At 47.3% G+C, this 20,540-nt stretch overlaps 1 protein-coding gene across 1 annotated transcript in view; it reads right to left on the reverse strand.

Annotated features, from left to right (window-relative positions):
- Positions 1-20,540, reverse strand: part of COL5A1 (collagen type V alpha 1 chain) — a 207,323-nt gene that overhangs the window by 101,254 nt on the left and 85,529 nt on the right. Inside the window, exons 5-6 of the mRNA XM_081967084.1 lie at positions 3,446-3,577; positions 1,496-1,654 (exon numbers count right to left, since the gene is read on the reverse strand). Coding sequence (XP_081823210.1) covers positions 1,496-1,654; positions 3,446-3,577 — 291 coding nt within the window. The remainder of the gene's footprint in view (positions 1-1,495; positions 1,655-3,445; positions 3,578-20,540) is intronic.

Consider the following 20,540-nt stretch of genomic DNA (forward strand, 5'->3'; position numbering starts at 1 on the left):
GTGTTCTGAGGCCAAAGGGAACAGTGGAGGAGGAGAGCCGTAATAATCCACAGAAGCCGAAAGTAAAGGAGTCTGCAGCACCTTTTCCAGTTAACATGTTTTATTAAAAGATATAAGTTTTTGTGAGCTGCCTCCAAAGCCCTTCATCCAAAGCAATATCAAATACCAGATGGATACTGTGCTTTGCAACACAACTATGTGATCAGGCTATGCAGGAGAAATTCAGTTCACAATCCATTGGCTCAGTGGTGGCCGGTGGTTGAAAGACATAAGGGAATATCGCTCCCACCGCCTTGAGTTCGGAAGCAGTTCCCTAGGTGGAAGGCATAGACATTTTGGTGAGGTGCCGATGTTTAGTACTGTAAGGAGCCCCAGACCTCTCCAGAGTGAAGGAGTGGGATGTCTGCCAGTTTGAATTGAGGTAATGGAATGTGAGGCAACTGGCAGTTGGAACAGAGTTCTTTTCAGGTGGGGAGGGGGAGTAGAACTCCTTAGCATCAGAGCATGTTAATTATAAGAATTACTAATGATCTGATGGTCATTTCAAAAAATCCTTTCTTAGCGAGCACCTAGAAGCCAAGAGGAACCTGCGTGCCAAATTTCAAGTTTGTAGGCTCTACGGTTCTGGAGATTTCGTGATGAGTGAGTGGCATTTGCCTTTTATATATATAGTTGGTTCCTTCTTTTCCAAGGCCCCTATGGGCTACCCATGGTATTTTGAGCTACTTGGAAGAAAGACTTTTAAATGAAGTTATTTAACAGCCATCCTCCCTAAGTTTGTAGAACAAAATCCACACACATAAGGAAAATGGAAGTTAGTAGAGATGATCCATTTGCCAACCCAACTGGGGGCTGTTCCTGGCCAGTCCAGAGCCCCTTGCTTGCTCCACGGAAGGAGGCCCTGGCCTGCCTCGCCTTTCCATCAAGTCCTCTGAGGCAGGCAAATTCAGGAAACAGAAGCACTCTGGACTTTGAGATAGATTTTGATGGAACAGAATCTAGGAAGCCTGGTGAACCATTTGCAGCTCAACCTACGCAATTAAGACAGATTTACGCTGAGCCTCTTTCTCAAGCCTTCTTCCTTCTGTGGACTCAGGGATCTTTTCCTGTTTTCTCCTCCATGTTCCTGGAATCTGTTAGAGCCACAAGGTTCCCAACCTTTTCTTCTTTATACATTGTTTTTATTTTTAATATAATAATTCCATCTTCAGTTGTCTATACCCCGCACCCCTTCTGACATATTTTCACACACCTTGAAAAAAATAAATCATTATATGCATATAATTATACGTATACACTATAATTTTGAAACTTCTGATCCCAAGTTTTCGCATCTCCTGGAATATTGTCTCACACCCCTAGGGGGCGCAAGCCCCCCTGGTTGGGAACCCCTGTGTTAGAGGCTCCATTGCACCTTCCCTCCCACCGAACCCACAGAGACCCCACTGGTCCACCTCCCTCTGGCAGACAGCCCCACCGTCCCACTGTCCTTTACCTCGGTGGTGTCAATCACTTCCCGGGTTACTTCGTCGGTTTCCACAGGTTGGGCCGTAGTCGGGGTGGCTTTGCCTGCCTCGTCGAGGTCCTCATAGTAGGGATATTCATAATAGTAAGTTTCTCCTTCGACTTCCAGGTTCTCGTTCCCATCTGGGTACTGTGAAGCAAGGAAAGTGATTGAAACTGTGGAATTCCCTCACAGGACCTGGAGAAAGGAGGCCACTGGCTTGGCTAAAGGGGAACTGGCTACACCCACAGGGGACAAGCGAGTGTTTCTAGTATGAGCCCAACTCCAATAATAAGCATATTTCAGATGAACAGAGTTGGAAGGGACCTTGAAGGTCATCTAGTCCAACCCCCCACCCAAGCAGGAGACCCTACACCATTTCTGACAGATGGCAGTCCAGTCTCTTCTTGAAAGTCTCCATGGATGAGGCTCCCATAACTTCCGAAGGCAACTTCTGTCCCATGGGTGGATTGTTCTCACTGTCAGAAAATTCCTCCTTATTTCCAGGTTGAATCTCTCCTTGTTCAGTTCCCATCCATTGTTCCTTGCTTGGCTTTCGAGTGCTTTGGAGAATAGCTTGACCCCCTTCCTCCTCTCTGTGGCAGCCCCTCAAATATTGGAAGACTCCTATTCTATCTCCCCTGGTCCTTCTCGTAAATGTAACTTTCTCAAAAACGTACCGTATTTTTTTTTTGACTATAAGACACACAGGTATATAAGACGCAAAATGATTTCGAAGAGGTAAGTAAGATAAAAAAAGTTTATGTCCTCCCCAGCCCCCAAGAGCACTCTGCAGGCTTTAGCAGGGCTGGGGGAAGGCCAAAACGCCTCCGTTTTTGCAAAAAATGCCCCATTTTTTGCAAAAATGAGATGTAGGGGTGGGGCTTTGGGAGGCAAAAATGGCTGTATTCAGTGTATAAGACACACCAACATTTGCACGCTCTTTTGGGGGGGGGGGGAAGGTGCGTCTTAAAATACTCCAAAAAATACAGTAATTTTTTATTATACTAGCTATTCATGAAATCCCTCTGAATCCGAAGTCATTACTGCTCACAGTAGATGCATGTCTAGCCCTTTCCTCTTATGGGGCTTTCTCCCCCCAAACCATCTCCAAGGCCCATCTCAGCACCTCAATCAGGACTCTCTGGTTTTGAATGCAGATGAAAACGATCATGGAAAGGTGACCCACTGTTCATACTTCTCTTTTCTTCTGCTCCGAGTGCAAACGTGGGCAAAGAGGCTCACCCAGTTGGTAGACTTTGGAGCTAGGAGGGCTCCGGGTTGATTTTTTGGAAGTCCAAGGGAAAGCTACACAACATTCAGGGCAGGGCCAGACTCACAAAGACAGCAGCAGCAGCGATAATGACCATCGGGGCCGTTGTTTGTTAGAAAGCAAGACACTTCCACTGTAGAGTTGGTGGTGTGATGGAGTCACTGAGAGCAAAACCACCCGAGGAACGTGGGGAATTGCTGGGTGAGGAAAATGAGCTCCTGTCTTGCTTTACACGAGAGGAACTCCCGTCTTTGCTTAAAAACACATACTTGAAATGAACATTGCAAGGTTAGAGTTTGGGTTAGGATAAGGATTACTGTGTGGCAGGGGTGAAATCCAGCAGGTCCTGAAAGGTTCTGGAGAACCGGTAGCGGAAATTTTGAGTAGTTCGGAGAACCGGCAAATACCACCTCTGGCTGGCTACGCCCCATCTATTCTCTGCCTCCCGAATCCCGGCTGATTGGGAGGGAACGGGGATTTTGCAGCATCCTTCCTCTGCCACGTCCACCAAGCCGCACCCACCAAGCCACGCCCACCAAGCCACGCCCACAGAACCCGTAGTGGAAAAAAAATGAATTTCACCACTGCTGTGTAGGCTTTCAAAGGGAGGGCTAGCTCCAGGGCGGCAGGGAGAGATCCCTCGGGCTCCCAGCCCCTCCCACACTCACGTATTCATCAGGGTTTGGGTCCTGAGAGTGAGGCACGTCCGGCACGGCTGTGTCACAATCTGGGCTGTAATGTTCACAGTAGTCGTAGGCGGCTTGATGGTCCGAGACGATGAGCAGTTGCTGGATGTCGCCCTGCAGGAAAGAGACAGACCACAATGACAGGAGCCCCACCTGACCTCAGAGGCCCCTCCCTTAAGAAAGGAAGCCACCCCACCATTTCTCTGAATGCTTTGAGTGGGAAGAGACTGGAATTCCCACGCATCTGGAATTTCAGGAAACGTCGAGTGAGCACCCAGAGAACGTCCGCCATGTTGTGCAGTCTCTGCTGTCTGTTCCAGTTCTCTGCGTCTACGAGCCTCCGTGGCTCAGTGGTCAGAGTGCAGTGCTACAGGCTACCTCTGCTGACCGCCAGCTGCCTGCAATTCAGCAGTTCGAGTCTCACCAGGCTCCAGGTTGACTCAGCCTTCCATATATATTCTCTCTATATATAAAGATGGCTACTTGTGTGTGTATGTGTGTTCCGGCATAACTCTGGAACGCCTCGAGAAATTTCAACCAAACTTGGTACACAGATTACTTACTCTCTGGAAACAAATACTGTGGGGGTAAGATACTCGAGTTCCGGTTCCGGCGGCAGCGGCGACGGGCAGCTCTCTGCCCGCTCCGGCTCTCCGGTGGGCTTCCCCACTCCTTGGGGGGCACAGGACACCCCTCAGAGGGGTCCTGCCGGAGGGGCGGCATCGCGGGGAGCTCCTGCAGCGGCAGCGGCCGGCGGGAGGTCTCTCGCGCGCCCAAGGCACCGGGGGGCAAGATCGGAGGGCGCTTCGCGTTTCTGCGCCTCGCGCCTCGCTAAAGCCGACCGGAGAATGCAACAATAGAAGGAAGCAGCTGCGGTGCGGTGAGGTTGCTTCTCTCTTCATTCCCTATTCTATATGAAGAATTACTCAGCTTTTTTTTAAAAAAAAAAACAACTTTCGGAGTATTCTGGAGGTGCGGCTGGAGGGAGGGGGGTTTCCCCCCCCCTTGGACAAGCGGCGAGGAATAATTTTGCTCTCAGCCCCCGGGGAAGGAGGAGGGGGGAGAGCCAACGAATGAAGCCTCACCCAGGTTGAGATGATTTTCTTTTCAACTTAATTTCACTTTCTACTGTGATTTGAGGACTTTTGGAACTTTTTAAAACTTTGTTACGCCTCTGTGCCCAAAACTGGCAGGGCAAGATGGCACACTTCCGTTGTCTTTATGAATTGTGAAACCTGACTCCACCTTTAAAATTCAGGCTTCCGGTCTTTGTCTCCGTGTCTCCCAGAGGAATCTCTTGTGGATTGGTACTTTTTGAACTTTCTAGGGGAAACCTTTCATCTATTGCCAGACTTATTAGAGAGATTCTCTTCTGCCTGGTTCTTCTGCTCCCGGACCTCACCTGCCTACCCTTCTTTTCTAACTGTTTATCTTATATATGGACTGAATTTCTAATGTTATAAAGGATGGCATCCAAAAGACCACCTCCTGGGAAACCTGGCTTTGCCACGTCTGCTCCAACATCTGTAACATCTAGCCCAGCCACACAGTCAAAGATAACAGAACTGATGCAACCTAAGACTATAGAGATGGACTTTCAACAAATGCTTCAACAAATTTTACAGGGCCAGGAGGAAATCAAGAAACAGCTAAGGGAAATGAAAGATGAAATTAAAGAAAATCAAGCCCAAATTTATAAGAACTCACAGAGACTGGATCTTGTGGAAGGGGGGGTGGAGGAGGTGAGGGGGGGGGTGGAAGCTGTGCAGAAAGGGAACAAAGATCTTGACATCCAACAGATGAAATTAGAATTTGAGAGAATGTCCTATTATCTTAGATTTCAAAATGTTATAGAAGAAGAGGGGGAAAATATAAGGGACATCATGACAAATATTCTGGCTGACTACACACACAAAGAAAAACAACTGATGGGGTGGGATATAGACCTGGTTTATAGAGTGAACTCAGTTTACGCCAGAACACACAATGTACCCAGGGAGGTTCACATTAAATTCCTTAGAAAAAGCACAAGAGATGAAATTCTGGGTGTACAAAGGGGGCAAGCATTGACATATCATGATATGGAGATAACCATTCTGAAGCAGATCCCTAAGAAGATTAGAGAAAAAAGAAAAAATTATTCGCAATTAGCGAATAAATTATACCAGAAAGGGGTGTGGTTTAGATGGTTGATGCCTGAAGGTATGCTGATATTCTGGGAGGAGACAAGAATTAGAATTAATTCACCCATAGAGGCGCAGGCCTTTATGGAAAAAAATAAAACACTCCTAGAGAAACCACCAGATACCACAACGGACACGCAGGACACGGGAGGGGCCAGAGCTCTGCCAGTGGAGGGAGATGGGGCAATAGCAAGAAGACTCAGATCACAAAAATAAACAAGAAAATCATATTATTATAAACTGACCGAAAGTGAAAATGGAATTATATTTGGATTTTATACTGTAATGTTTAATTTGATTGAATTTAATAATAGAACTAATATGCTGATTGTAATCAATTATATACTAATGCATTATATATAAATGTATACTATGGGTATGGAGGGAGGGGGGCCACACACACTTTGCAACTGCCAAAATTTGTATACCTGTCCATTTACCCTTTTCCCTATAAATCTTGAAAAACCAATAAAATTTTATTATAAAAAAAAAAAAAAAAGATACTCCTTACACCCCTTGGGGGGGGTGTTCTGTTCTGTTGTGCCTTAAAATGGCTTCTACTGTACAGTGCTGTGGAGTTGCCATGGTAACGGCTTCATAGTACTCCATAAAGGGGCTCCCTCTGGTAAGGGGGAAAATCCAACATTAGAAATTGTGGCAGCGTTCATGGAAGGAGGGTTGGGATAAATAAATACCCGGGTCATCAACTAGAAGTTTCTTTTTTAAAAAAGAGACACAACTCAGCATTCCTGCAACAGAAAGAAAAGTATCCCAGACTTCCCTAGGGGGAAAAATACCAAATATTGGTGATAGGAGACTCGATTGTTTGGGGAAGAGAATTATAATCTTCAGGCTAGGCAGTCAATCGAGGGAGGTATGTTGTCTCCCTGGAGGAAAAATTAAAAATGTAACAGAGAACCTTACTAAAATAATCAACCCCATGGATTACTACCTCTTTTTTCTCCTACACATGACACAACAATGAATCTGAAAACAATAACAAGAGATTATGAACAGCTAGGGAAGAAAGTTAAAGAATTAGGAGAATACGTGGTGTTTTCATCTATACTTCTGACAAAAGGACAACATCCAGTGAGGGAGCAAAGGATTTCACAAACGAACCAATGGATTAAAAACGGATGTCATCAACAGAACTTTGGCTTCCTAGACAGACCATGGTCTGCATCACGTACATTAAGGGCTACTAGCAAGGGATGGACGGCATCTCACAAGAACTGGAAAGAATATATTTGGAAAACGACTGCAATCATCTAAACTAAAATTGAGCGGGGGGGGGGGGCAATATCCAAGACCTATAGAACCTGATTCCAAGCAAAAACCACTAGATAACCAATCATATAAGGAGGCTGGGAGTAAAGAGAAAGAAGAAGAAGAAGAAACATAAAATACAGTGAAGTAGAGAGTGATGGGAAGGATGGAAAACAAAGTAGGAGATATAAGAAACATTCCATAAAGGACTCCGATGCCTCTATACGAACGCTCAAAGTTAAGGGAATAAACAGGGTGAAAACAAGAACAACAAAGAGGATCAAAGGCCTGGAGACTAAACCATATGAAGAACAGCTGCAGGATTTGGGTCTGCCCAGTCCAAGGAAAAGAAAGATTCGATGTGACATGACATCAGCCTTCCGGTATTTGAGGGGCTGCCACAAAGAAGAGGAGGGGGGTCAACCTATTCTCCAAAGCATCAGAAGGCAGGACAAGAAACAATGGATGGAAACTAATCAAGGAGAGAAGCAACCTGGAATGAAGGAGACACTTCCTAACCGTGGCGACAATTAACCAGAGGAACGGCTTGCTACAAGAACTTGTGGGTGCTTCATCACTGGAGGCTTTTAAGAAGAGACCAGACACCCACTTGCCTGAATGGTGTATAGGGTCTCACTGCAGTTGTTAAGTTAGTAGCATGGTTGCTAAGGGAATCTGGCTTCCCCACTGACTTTGATTGTCAGAAGGCCACAAAAGGTGATGGTCGTGAACCCAGGACACTCCGACTGTCATAAAGACGAGTCAGCTACCAAGCGTCTGAATTTTGATCATGGGGATGCTGCAGCAGTCATAAGTGTGAAAACTGTCATAGGTCACTGTTTTCAGTGCCATTGTAACTTTGTACTAAATCAACTGTTGTAAATTGAGGACTACCTGTATTATTCTGTTGCTCTTTATGTAAACAGAGAGCTTCTGCACCAGAGACAAATTCCTTGTGTGTCTACTCTACTCTATTAAAAAAAGGTTGAGATTCTAGAAAAAGTGCAACCAGGATGATGAGGAGGCTCAAACATAGGATGAACGGTTGCAGGAACTGGGCATGGCTGATCTAGGGAAGAGAAGGACCAAGGGAGGCAGGAAAGCATCGTCCAGTATTTGAGGGGCTGCCACAGAGAGGAGGGGGTCAAGCTATTCTCCAAAGCACCTGAAGGCCGGACAAGGAATAATGGATGGAAATTGAACAAGGAGAGATTCAACCTGAAAATAAGGAGGAATTTTCTGACAGTGAAAACAATCAACCCATGGAACTGAAGTTGCCTTCGGACGTTGTGGGAGCTTCATCCCTGGAGGCTTTCAAGAAGACACTGGACTGCCATGTGTCAGAAATGATGTAGTGGGGTCTGCTGCTTGGGGGGACGGGGGTTTGGACTAGATCACCTACAAGGTCCCCTCCAACTCTTTTAAATCTGTGAAATCTCCATGATTTTCTGCTCTTGCAAACTCTCCCCATGTCCACTACATCTGCTTTGTACGTTGTTCTCTAAAACTTTTGCCTCTCTCTCTCTCTCTCTCTGTTTCAGGATCTGAACTCCAAATAACCGTAACTTCCTTTCCTCTCGGCTCATTCGCTCTTCTTTCGTGCATTGTGACTTCCTGCTGCCTGTGTGACCAAGCTGGAGATCCAGATGGCCCCCTTGGCCTTTGCAAGGCAAGACAAACTTGGCTGTCCCTCCCAGGAACGTGGGCTGGGAGGCAGGGTGCAAGTTCTGCCAGCTGATGCTGTTTGCATTGTAAGTTGGAATTTGTTTTTGGCGACCTCAGACCGTTGTTATTTGGGCTGTTACTCTAATTGTTGGTTTTAACTTGTACGCTACTCAGAGTCCCTGCTGTGGGATGGGTGGCCAGGTCGCTTGTGCAAACAAACAAAGCAAAATCACCAGGATGGATTTCATTTGTATACAGAATCTACTATCAAGGCCCTAATAACAGCTTCTTTAAAGAGGTCATAAATACACGAGAATTTGACTGAAAGAATCTCCCTCTTGTCTTATATCACTGCCTGTTAAAACTGCTTCCAAAGCCAAGAGGTCTCCTCTTGCACAGTTACTTCAACTCATCATAAGGCCATTAATGATAAACAATCTCTCTCTGTCTGTCTCTCTCTGTGTGTGTCTCTTTCTCTTTTTCTCTCATTCTCTTTCTCTGTCTCTCTCTCTCTCCTTGTCTCTGTCTTTTTCCATCTCTCTCAGTCTCTCTCCCTTTGTCTTTTTCTCTCCCTCTCTCTTTCTTTTTTCTCCCTTTCTCTTTCTCTCTGTATCTGTCTCTTTCTCTCCCTCTCTTTCTCTTTTTCTCTCATTCTCTTTCTCTCTCTCTCTCTCTCTCTCTCTCTCTCCTTGTCTCTGTCTTTTTCCATCTCTCTCAGTCTCTCTCCCTCTTTGTCTCTTTCTCTCCCCCTCTCTTTCTTTTTTCTCCCTTTCTCTTTCTCTCTGTATCTGTCTGTCTCTTTCTCTCCCTCTTTTTCTCTCATTCTCTTTCTCTATCTCTATCTCTGTCTCTCTCGCTCTCTCTCCCTCTTTCTCTCTCTCTTTTTCTTTCTCTCTCTCCCTTTCCCTTTCTTTCTTTCTTTCTCCAGGCATTCAGAAGAAGAGATAATCATTTGTACATTTGTGTGTGGTGGGGGGGTTGTTCTTGCTGAACCAACTAATATTAGAAATTTGTTCCCATCACAACATCCCACCCTATACAGGCAAAGAGGCTTTTGACCACATGCCGAAATAAGTAATTTCTCTTCCTTTAAGTGTATGCCAAATATTTCAAAACAAAACAAAGGCAGTTGCCTGATTTCCCCCCAAGTTGGCTGAACTGTGATTACAAAATTAGAGAATGCACAACAGCATCCCCTGGGAAGCACCATTTCCTGGGCCAGTGCTACAGATGATGAGCAGCTTGGCAAGAAAGTTAAGGAGATAGAAGCACAAGTGCTGTTTTCATCTGTACTTCCAAAAAAAGGTCAACATTCAATGAGCGCACAAAGCATTTTAGAAACGAACCATTGGCTTCAGAGTTGGTGCTGTCACGAGAACTTCAGATTCCTAGACCACAGTCTGCCCAACCTCCATGAAGGGCTCTGGCAAGGGATGGTCTGCACCTCACAAAAATCGGGAAGAGTATTTGGAAAATGCTAATTAGGAAGGCTTTAAACAAAACCTGAAGGGGGGGAGGGTAACGAATCTTTAGGATACTTAATCCCAAGCATAAATCCCAAGGTAATCAATCAAACAAGGATGCCCGGGGTAATGGGAAGGAAGAAAAACTCAGATACAAAGTAGGAGATGGAGGAAGCATACCTAGGGCCGGCCATAAAGGACTCAGATGCCTTTACACTAATGCTCAAAGTTTGAGGAATAAACAGAGTGAACTTGTAATACTAGTACATGAGGGCAGGCATTAGATAGTTGCCATTACCAAAACTTGGGGGCATGAAACTCACAACTGAAATGTACTGATGGAAGGATATAAACTGTTCAAAAGAAACAGACCTAACAAAAGAAGAAGTCGAGTTGCATGTAAGAGATTAACAGATTAACAGAGTTGGAAGGGACCTTGGAGGTCATCTAGTCCAACCCCCATCCAAAAAAGGAGACCCTACTTCATTTCTGATAGATGGCAGTCCAGTCTCTTCTTGAAAGCCTCCAGGGATGAAGCTTCCACAACTTCTGAAGGCAACTTCGGTTCCATGGGTGGATTGTTCTCACTGTCAGAAAATTCCTCCTTATTTCCGGGTTGAATTTCTCTCCTTGGTCAGTTTCCATCCATTATTCCTTGTCTGACCTTCGGGTGTCTTGGAAAATAGCTTGACCCCTTCCTCTATGTGGCAGCCCCTTAAATATTGGAAGACTGCTATCCTGCCTCCCCTGGTACTTCTCTTCCCTAGACCAGCCATGCCCAGTTCCTGCAACCGTTCATCGTGTGTTTCAGCCTCCAGTCCCCTAATCATCCTGGTTGCTCTTCTCTGCACTCTTTCTAGGATCTCAACCTCTTTTTTATAGTGTGGTGACCATCATTACATCTCTATAGAAATGCATAAAGCTAAGGATGAAAGCCTTCTAGAATGCATATGGGTTAATATAAAAGGGGGGGAAAGAATAGCATTGCCATAGGTGTATCTTACAAGTCACCCAACCAAGCAGAAGAAATACATGAACTGTTTGCTAATTAGTTAACTAAGGTATGTAAGAAGCACTCAACAATAGTAATGGGGGACTTTAACTACCCTGACATCAACTGGGAGACCAATTCTGCATCAATTGAAAGATCAAATAGGTTCCTGACTAACCTAACTGACAATTTTGTTAGCCAAAAGGTAGAGGAAGGTACTAGGGGGACTGCTATACTGGATTAAATCCTTATTAACATAGAAGAAATTGATAGAGGGCCTGGGAGTGGGGGGAACTTTGAGGGAGAGTGACCATGTCATATTGGAATTCAATATAATGAAAACGAAAGCAACAGAATATAATCAAACCAGTGTCTTAGACTTTTAAAAAGTTGAATTCAACAAATTTAGTTTACGCTTGAGAAGGATTCCATGCATAAAAATCTTAAATTCAAGAAGCTTGGGAAACTGAAAAATATGATTATAAAAGCCCAGACCAGCTGAATACCACCAAAAAAGAAGTTCAAAAAGAAACCTTGAAAGAGGCGGTGGTGAGGCCCCTGCTCAAGAGGCCTTCACTTGACCCAACGGAGCTAGCTAATTATCGTCCAGTCTCCAACCTCCCCTTTTTAGCGAAGGTTGTTGAGAATGTGGTGGCGCAGCAATTTCCACGTCACCTCGACGAATCCGTATATCTAGACCCACGCCAGTCCGGCTTCCGACCCGGGCACAGCACCGAGACAGCCTTGGTCGCGTTGGTGGATGATCTCTGGAGGGCCAGAGATAGAGGTTGCTCCTCTATCCTGGTCCTATTAGACCTCTCAGCGGCTTTTGATACCATCGACCATGGTATCCTACTGCGCCGGCTGGAGGGGATGGGAGTCGGAGGCACCGTTTTACGGTGGTTCGGCTCCTACCTCTCCGGCCGGATGCAATATGTGTTGACTGGGGGGCAGAGGTCAACCCCGAGGCCACTCTCTTGTGGGGTGCCGCAGGGGTCGGTCCTCTCGCCCCTTCTGTTCAACGCATACGTGAAGCCGCTGGGTGAGATCATCCGTGGTTTTGGGGTTGAGTACCATCTGTACGCTGATGATACTCAGTTGTACATCTCAACCCCAAGCCACCCCAACGAGGCTGTCGAAGTGATGTCCCGGTGTTTGGAAGCCGTCGGGGTCTGGATGGGGGACAACAGACTCAAACTCAACCCCTCCAAGACTGAGTGGCTGTGGCTACCGGCGCCTCGGTTCAGCCAGTTGATTCCATCACTGGCCATAGGGGGCGAACAATTGCCCCCTGTGGAACGGGCGCGCAATTTGGGCGTCCTCCTAGACGCCCGGCTGTCAATGGATGATCATGTGGCAGCCGTGGCAAGGGGGGCGTTCCACCAGGTTCGCCTGGTGCGCCAATTGCGCCCCCTTCTGGACCGTGATGCCCTACGCACAGTCACTCATGCACTGGTGACGTCTCGCCTGGACTACTGTAACGCTCTCTACATGGGGCTTCCCTTGGGACGCGCCCGAAGACTGCAGCTAGTCCAGAACGCAGCCGCGCGGGTAGTCATGGGGAGTACTAGGTACTCCCACGTAACACCTCTCCTGCGCGAGCTGCACTGGCTACCTGTGGGCTTTCGGGTGCGTTTCAAGGTTCTGATCACCATCTTTAAAGCGCTCCATGGCATAGGGCCTAGTTACCTGCGGGATCGCATCCTCCCACATACATCCCTGCGGCCAATCCGCTCTCACAGGGAGGGCCTTCTCCTGGTGCCGTCCATGAGGCAATGCCAACGGGCGACACCAAGGAGTAAGGCCTTCTCTGTGATGGGCCCAACCCTCTGGAATGACCTCCCCCCCGATATTAGAACCACTACTGACCTCCGCTCCTTCCGACAGAAACTGAAAACACACCTGTTCCGACTGGCTGGTTTGGCATAATTTTAACGTCTACCTCCTGGCATACACATTCTTACTGGTTTTTAGAGGGATATTGTTTTAAATGTAACTTGATATTTTAAACTTTTGTATTGATTTATTTATTAGCTGTACAGTTTGGCATATTTTACCCTCCTCTTATACATGTATTTATATAGTTATTTCTACGTTTTAATCTGTTGTATTTTGGTACGGACTGTACACCACCCCGAGTCCCTTTCGGGAGAGGGGGCGGTATATAAACACTAATAATAAATAAATAAATAACTAAATAAACCAGATGGTGGCACAAAGAACTCTTTGATAATCTGAAAGACAAAAAAGGTAAGTATGAAAATGGCAAGAGGGAGACATAAGACAGAATACCTGACATATAGCCTGATTGTAAACAAGAAAGTCAACAAAATAATCAGTCCGCTAATGGGAGAAGATGGCAAGGAAGTGACAGACAGCAGGCAGAAAGCAGAAAGCAGAACTACTTAATTCATTCTTTGAATCTGTCATCACGCCAAAGGAAAAAATAGCCCAACCTACTAAAAACAGAACCGTAAAAGGAATACAAATTGAAATAGGCAACAAAATGATAAGAGAACACTTGTCTGTCTTCAAATCACCAGAACCAGATGGATTATATCCCAGAGTTCTGAAAGGAGCTGGCAGATGTGATCTTGCAACCTTTGAACCCCAAATTTCAAAGATCCTGGAGCACTGGGGAGCTACCAAAGGACTGAAAAGAGTTGAAATGGTTCCAACTTCAAACACGGGGGGAGGGGGGCAGATCCAGGAACTACAGACCAGTCAGCCTGATATCAATACCTGGAAAGATCCTGGAAAAGATAATCAAACTGTAGATCTGCAAACACCTAGAAGCAAGCAAAGTTATAACCAGAAGCCTGGGTTTATCAAACCCCCCAAAACATGGGTTTGTTTATCAAACAAATCTTGTTCCATTCTTTGACAATGCAACTAAATTGATGGACCAGTGAAATGGTAGAGACATGGTATATTCCAATCCCCTGTTTAGGCAGGAAACCCATCACCATTTCAGAGAAAAGGTTGTTCAATCTCTTCTTAAAAACTTCCAGTCTTGGAGCATTCACAACCTCTGGAGGAAAGTTATTCCATTGATTAATTGTTCTGTCAGAAAATTTCTTCTTAATTCTAGTTTGCTTCTCTCCTTGATTAATTTCCACCCATTGCTTCTTCACCTGCCTTCAGGTGCTTTGGAGAATAGCTTGACTCCTTCTTCTTTGTGGCAGCTCCTGAGATATTGGAAGACTGCTATCATGTCTCCCCTGGTTCTTCTTTTCATGAAACTAGACCCTACCCAGTTCCTGCAAACGTTCTTCATATGTTTTAGTCTCCAGTCCACTAATCATCTTTGTTGCTCTTCTCTGCACTCTTTCTAGAGTCTCTGCATCTTTTATATTGTGGTGATCAAAACTGAATGTCATATTCCAAGTGTGGTCTTACCACGGCATTATAAAGTGGTATTAACCCTTCACATGATCTGGATTTTATCCCTCTGTTGATGCCATCTGAGATTGCTCTGGCTTTTTTTGGTAGTTGCCGCACACTGCTGGCTCATAGTTAAGTGATTGTCCATTAGGTCTCCAAGATCCCTCTCAAGAGTTACTACTATTGAGCTTTGTAAAACCAATAAGAGTTACTACTATTGAGCTTTGTAAAACCAATAAGAGTTACTACTATTGAGCCAGGTACCAACTATAGCAGTGATGGCGAACCTATGGCACGCGTGCCACAGGTGGCACACGGAGCCATTTGTCAGGGCACGCGAGGCGATGCCCTGTCAGCTGGCCAGCACGCATGCGTGCGCTGGCCAACTGAGTTCACCTTTTTAAAAGCCATTTTTCGCCCTCCCCAGGCTCCAAAGGCTTTATAGGAGCCTGGGGAGGGTGAAAAGAGCCCCCCCCCCCGAGGCCCTCTGGAGGCTTCATGGACCATCCGGAGGCTTCCCTGAAGCCTTCGGAATGCTTAAAACCATCCTCCAAGCACTTCCGGTTTGCTCGGAGGGTGGTTTTAAGCGTTCCGAAGGCTTCAGGGACCGTCCAGAGGCTTCCCTGACGCCTTCGGAGCGCTTAAATTGACCCTCCGAGCAAACCGAAAGTCACTTCCGGTTTGCTCGGAGGGTGGTTTTAAGTGCTCCGAAGGCTTCAGGGAAGCCTCCGGACGGTCCCTGAAGCCTCCGGAGGGCCTCTGGGGGGGCGGGGGAGGCTCTTTTCGCCCTCCACAAGCTCCTATAAAGTCTCTGGAGCCTGGGAAGGGCGAAAAAAGCATGTAAAAATGGGGGGGGGGTCACGCGTTGTGCGCACATGCGCACTGGTGGGGTCAGCACCCCTGCACACGACCCCCCTGCGCTCCCCCCACTTGTGGCACGCGAGCCAAAAAAGGTTCGCCATCGCTGAACTATAGTATACCTGTGCAACTGGTGTTTCTTGCCTAAATGTAGAACCTTACTCTTTTCACCATTGAATTTCATTTTATTAGATAGTGCCCAATGTTCAAGTTTGTCAAGATCCTTCTGTATCTTAAGCCTGTCTTCTGGAGTGTTGGCTATTCCTGCCAGCTTGGTGTCATCTGCAAATATGATGAGTTCCTCTTCTATCCCCTTGTCTACATCATTGACAAAGATATTGGAGACTGCTGGGCCTACGACAGAGACTTGGGGCACCCCACTGCATACTTCCCTCCACGTAGAAGCAGTTCCCTTGAGGACTATGCATTGTGCAGTTGGCTAGCCAGTTACGAATCCATCTGGTGGTATTGGTTGGCCAGGTCCCTTTCTTAGTCCCACCTGGGTGTCAAAGAATCCCCGACCAAGTCTTAGGAGCTGAGCAGAGCAGTTGGAAGGAAGAGCAGCTGTAGATGACTAGAAAGAGGATGATGCCATGAATAACAAGACGTTCTCTCCCTTCTCTTCAGTTTTCTCACTCAACCTCCTACCTCACTGTCAACCCTCACATTCACACACACGGCTGCCTCATGGCTAAAGGAGCGCATCACGTCCGTTGACCTTCTCTTCTCCTAAGGAAGGGATTCTGTAAGCAATGAGAATTGGGAGTACAGGAGCGCCACCTGGAGGAAGCTGATTATCTAGACCCGCGCCAGTCCGGCTTCCGACCCGGTCACAGCACGGAGACGGCCTTGGTCGCGTTGGTGGATGATCTCTGGAGGGCAAAGGATGGGGGTTGTTCCTCCATCCTTGTCCTATTAGATCTCTCGGCGGCCTTCGATACCATCGACCATGGTATCCTATTGCGCCGGCTGGAGGGGTTGGGGGTTGGAGGCACCGTGCTACGGTGGTTCCGCTCCTACCTCTCTGGCCGGACGCAATGTGTGTTGACGGGGGAGCAGAGGTCGACTGCAAGGCCCCTCATTTGTGGGGTCCCTCAGGGGTCGATCCTCTCGCCTCTCCTGTTCAACATATATATGAAGCCGCTGGGCGAGATCATCCGTGGTTTTGGGGTGAGTTACCATCTGTACGCTGATGATACTCAGTTGTACATTTCCACCCCAAACCACCCCAACGAGGCTGTCGAAGTGATGGCCCGGTGTCTGGAAGCCGTACGGGTCTGGATGGATGACAACAGGCTCAGGCTCAACCCCTCCAAGACAGAGTGGCTGTGGTTCCCGGCTTCCCGATTCAATCAGCATACTCCATCGCTGACCATCGGGGATGAGCAATTAGCCCCGGTGGAAGGGGCGCGCAACTTGGGCGTCCTCCTTGATGATCGGCTGACCTTAGAAGAGCACGTGGCGGCCGTGGCAAGGGGGGCGTTCCACCAGGTTCGCCTGGTGCGCCAGTTGCGGCCCCTTTTGGACCAGGAGGCCTTGCGCACAGTCACTCACGCGCTGGTGACGTCCCGCCTGGACTACTGTAACGCTCTCTACATGGGGCTCCCCTTGAGGTGCGCCCGGAGACTGCAGTTGGTCCAGAATGCAGCCGCGCGGGTTATTATGGGGAGATCGAGATTCTCCCATATAACACCTATCCTGCGCGAGCTGCACTGGCTTCCTGTGGCCTACCGGGTGCGCTTCAAGGTACTGGTTACCATCTTCAAAGCGCTCCATGGCACAGGGCCCAGTTACCTGCGGGATCGCGTCCTGCCCCATACATCCCTGCGACCCATTCGCTCACACAGAGAGGGGCTACTCCGGGTGCCGTCCTCTAGAGAGTGCCAGAGGGCGGTGCCCAGGAGTAGGGCCTTCTCTGTGGTGGGCCCTACCCTTTGGAATGACCTCCCCCCAGGCATCCGGACAACAACCGACCTTCGCTCCTTCCGTATGAAGCTGAAGACCTACCTGTTTTGTCAAGCCGGCCTGGCATAACGTTACAATCTTGCCACCCCAGGTCATTTTATAATGGGAAATTTTGTTTTTTAAAGTTTTTAGAGTTTAATATTTTTGGGGTTTTAAATTTTGTAAGTATGCTTATTTATGGACTTATTTTTACCTCCTCTGCACGATATATGGTGCTATCTTGATTATTGCTCTGTACGTCGCCCCGAGTCCCTGTGGGGAGAGGGGGCGACTAATAAGTTCAATAAAATAAATAATAATAATAAATTTCTCAGACTGGCCCTCGCTATCATGTGAGCCCACTGACTTTTTTTAGCTCCTCTAAATACAATGGCCGAGTGCAATTTGTATTGGCAGGGGGGCAGAGGTCGACCTCGAGGCCGCTTCTTGTGGGCTGCCACAAGGGTCGGTCCTCTCGCCTCTCCTGTTCAATACATACATGAAGCCGCTGGCCGAGATCATTCGTGGGTTTGGGCTAGACTACCATCTGTACGCGGATGATACCCAGCTGTACATTTCTACCCCAAACCACCCCAACGATGCTATCGAAGTGATGTCCCGGTGTCTGGAAGCCATACGGATCTGGATGGGAAGTAACAGACTCAAGCTCAACCCATCCAAGACTGAGTGGCTGTGGCTACCGGCGCCCCAGTTCAACCAGCTTACTCCATCACTGGCCATTGGGGGCGAACGTCTGGCCCCCGTGGATCGGGTATGCAATTTGGGTGTCCTTCTGGATACCCGGTTGTCCATGGATGACCATGTGACAGCCGTGGCCAGGGGGGCGTTCCACCAGGTTCGCCTGGTGCACCAATTGCGTCCCCTATTGGACCAGAGCGCCCTTCGCACAGTCACTCATGCGCTTGTGACGTCCCATCTAGACTACTGTAACGCTCTCTACATGGGGCTCCCCTTGAGATGCACCCGAAGGCTGCAGCTGGTTCAGAATGCGGCCGCGCGGGCAGTCTCGGGAGTCTCTAGCTACTCCCACGTAACACCTCTCCTGCGTGGGCTGCACTGGCTACCTGTGGCTTTTCGGGTGCGCTTCAAGGTGTTGACCATCATTTTTAAGGCGCTCCATGGTACAGGACCTAGTTATTTGCGGGATCGTATCCTGCCCCATACATCCCTTCGGCCGATCTGCTCACACAGAGAGGGACTCCTCCGGGTGCCGTCCACTAGGCTGTGCCAGCGGGCGACGCCTAGGGGAAGGGCCTTCTCTGTGATGGGCCCGACCCTCTGGAATGACCTTCCCCCCGACATTAGAATGACTACGGATCTCTGCTCCTTCCGCCAGAAACTTAAAACCCACCTATTCCAGCTAGCCGGCTTGGCCTAATTCCACCTATCCCACCTCAGTTCTATTTCTAAATTTTTAAGATTGGTTTTAAGGTCTGTTTTTTAATTTTTATAAATTGTACAGGGCTTGTTTAATTTGATTTTTACCTATTTGTATGATTGTCTGTATGTTTAAAATTTATTCCTGTAAATCGCCCCGAGTCCCTCCGGGGAGAGGGGGCGGTCTAGAAATTTAATAAATTATTATTATTATTATTATTATTGGGGGGGGGGGTTGGGCGCAGCATAAAATTAAAGGGGTGAATTCAAGGACATCTTTCTGTTGAGTTAAAATTGCTTCCCACAACCCTCATTACTACAAGAAAGCTTATCTTCATCTTCATCGCAACTGGTATCTCCCTTGGTGTCACTGGTGTGAGGCCGTAGCCCTGAGTGACCCTTAAGTGGATGAGATAGGAAGGAAGGAAGGAGGGAGGGAGGGAGGGAGGGATGGCAGCCACGTTTCTTTTCTAAACATAGTCCCTTCATCAACCTTGCCAGATAACCAGGACTTAACCAGATGACCCATATTTAGTTCCTCACCCTTTGTGGAGGGTGTTGATTTTCTCTTTGCCCTAAAGGAGGGAGACAACCGATTGGAGCCATTCCCCAGATGCTGGTTCTTTGCCCATCTTGGACTATTGATAGAACGCAGGAAGGGATCAAACATTTATACCTTGTGCTGCTAAATTTCATGCAGAATTTCTAGAAATATAATCCACACTTACCGGGAAGGGAAACACTTCTCGTCAGAGACCTATAGTTTTAAGTTTTTGATAAGAATAGGAACAGAACAAAATAGAATAACAGAGCTGAAAAGGACCTTGGAGGTCTTCTAGTCCAACCTCCTGCTCAAACTGGAGACTCTACATCATTCCTAACAAATGGCTGTCCAGTCTCTTCTTAAACTCTCCAGTAATGGAGCATCCACAGCTTCTGAAGGCAACCTGTTCCACTATCTCCCCCCCACCCCCAAGCTTGGTTTCATCTGCAGATTTGATGAGTTCCCATTCTGTCATCATCTTCTTCTTCTTCTTCTTAAATGACCACATAATCCTGGTGGGGTGGAGTCTGGGCAACTGAATGGAGCTAGAGAGTGTTTACTGGCCAGATGCCCTTCCTGTTGCCAATGCGGAGTTCTGTTCAGAAGATACCTCTTCATTGTTCCCAGAGAGAGAAATATCTGCCTCTATCTAGGATTCAACTCACAGCCTCCTGATTGTGAGGCGAGAGCTCCCCCTGTAGGCCACTGCCCCACTCAGGAGTTCCCCTTCTACCCTCTGATCTACCTCATTTATGAAGACATTGAAGAGTCCCGACCTAAGACCGAGCCCTGATGTACCCCACTGCTGACTTCCCTCCACACAGATGTCGCTCCATTAAGGACCTCGCACTGAGTGTGGTTGTCAATCAGTTACGAATCCACCTGGTGGTGATGCTGTCTATCCCACACTTTTCTACCTTACCAAGAAGTAGGCTGTGGTCTCCTTTGTCAAAAGCCTTACCGACTTTATCAATTTGTATTTTAACATGCTCGGGTTTTTTTTTACCCAATCCTTTGGGTAGAAAAGGGTCCCGTATGCCTGGCCCTCTGGGGTCCTCTGGAGGCACATGAGAGAAAGCCCACTCCCCATTGATGGCTGGACCACCAGCAGTCTAAGAGGGGGAGTAAAGCTGTCCTTCAGCTGAGCTCAACTATCATTCCCAGCCAAGTCAATTCAGTTCAGTTTATTACGGTCATAGACCAAAGGCCAGAATAAAAACTCTCAGTAAATATACAATTAAAAATTCTAGCATAAAATAATAAATAACAACTACAATCTATAATAAAATCCAGTCTGTCAATTATACATGGTCTAACTATATTACAATTACAATCCACAAACTCTGTGGCCGATTGTAGGTTCAAGGCTTAAAGGGAA

Source organism: Natrix helvetica (genome assembly GCF_964273705.1).
Source record: "Natrix helvetica genome assembly, chromosome: 15".
NCBI lineage: Eukaryota > Metazoa > Chordata > Lepidosauria > Squamata > Natricidae > Natrix > Natrix helvetica.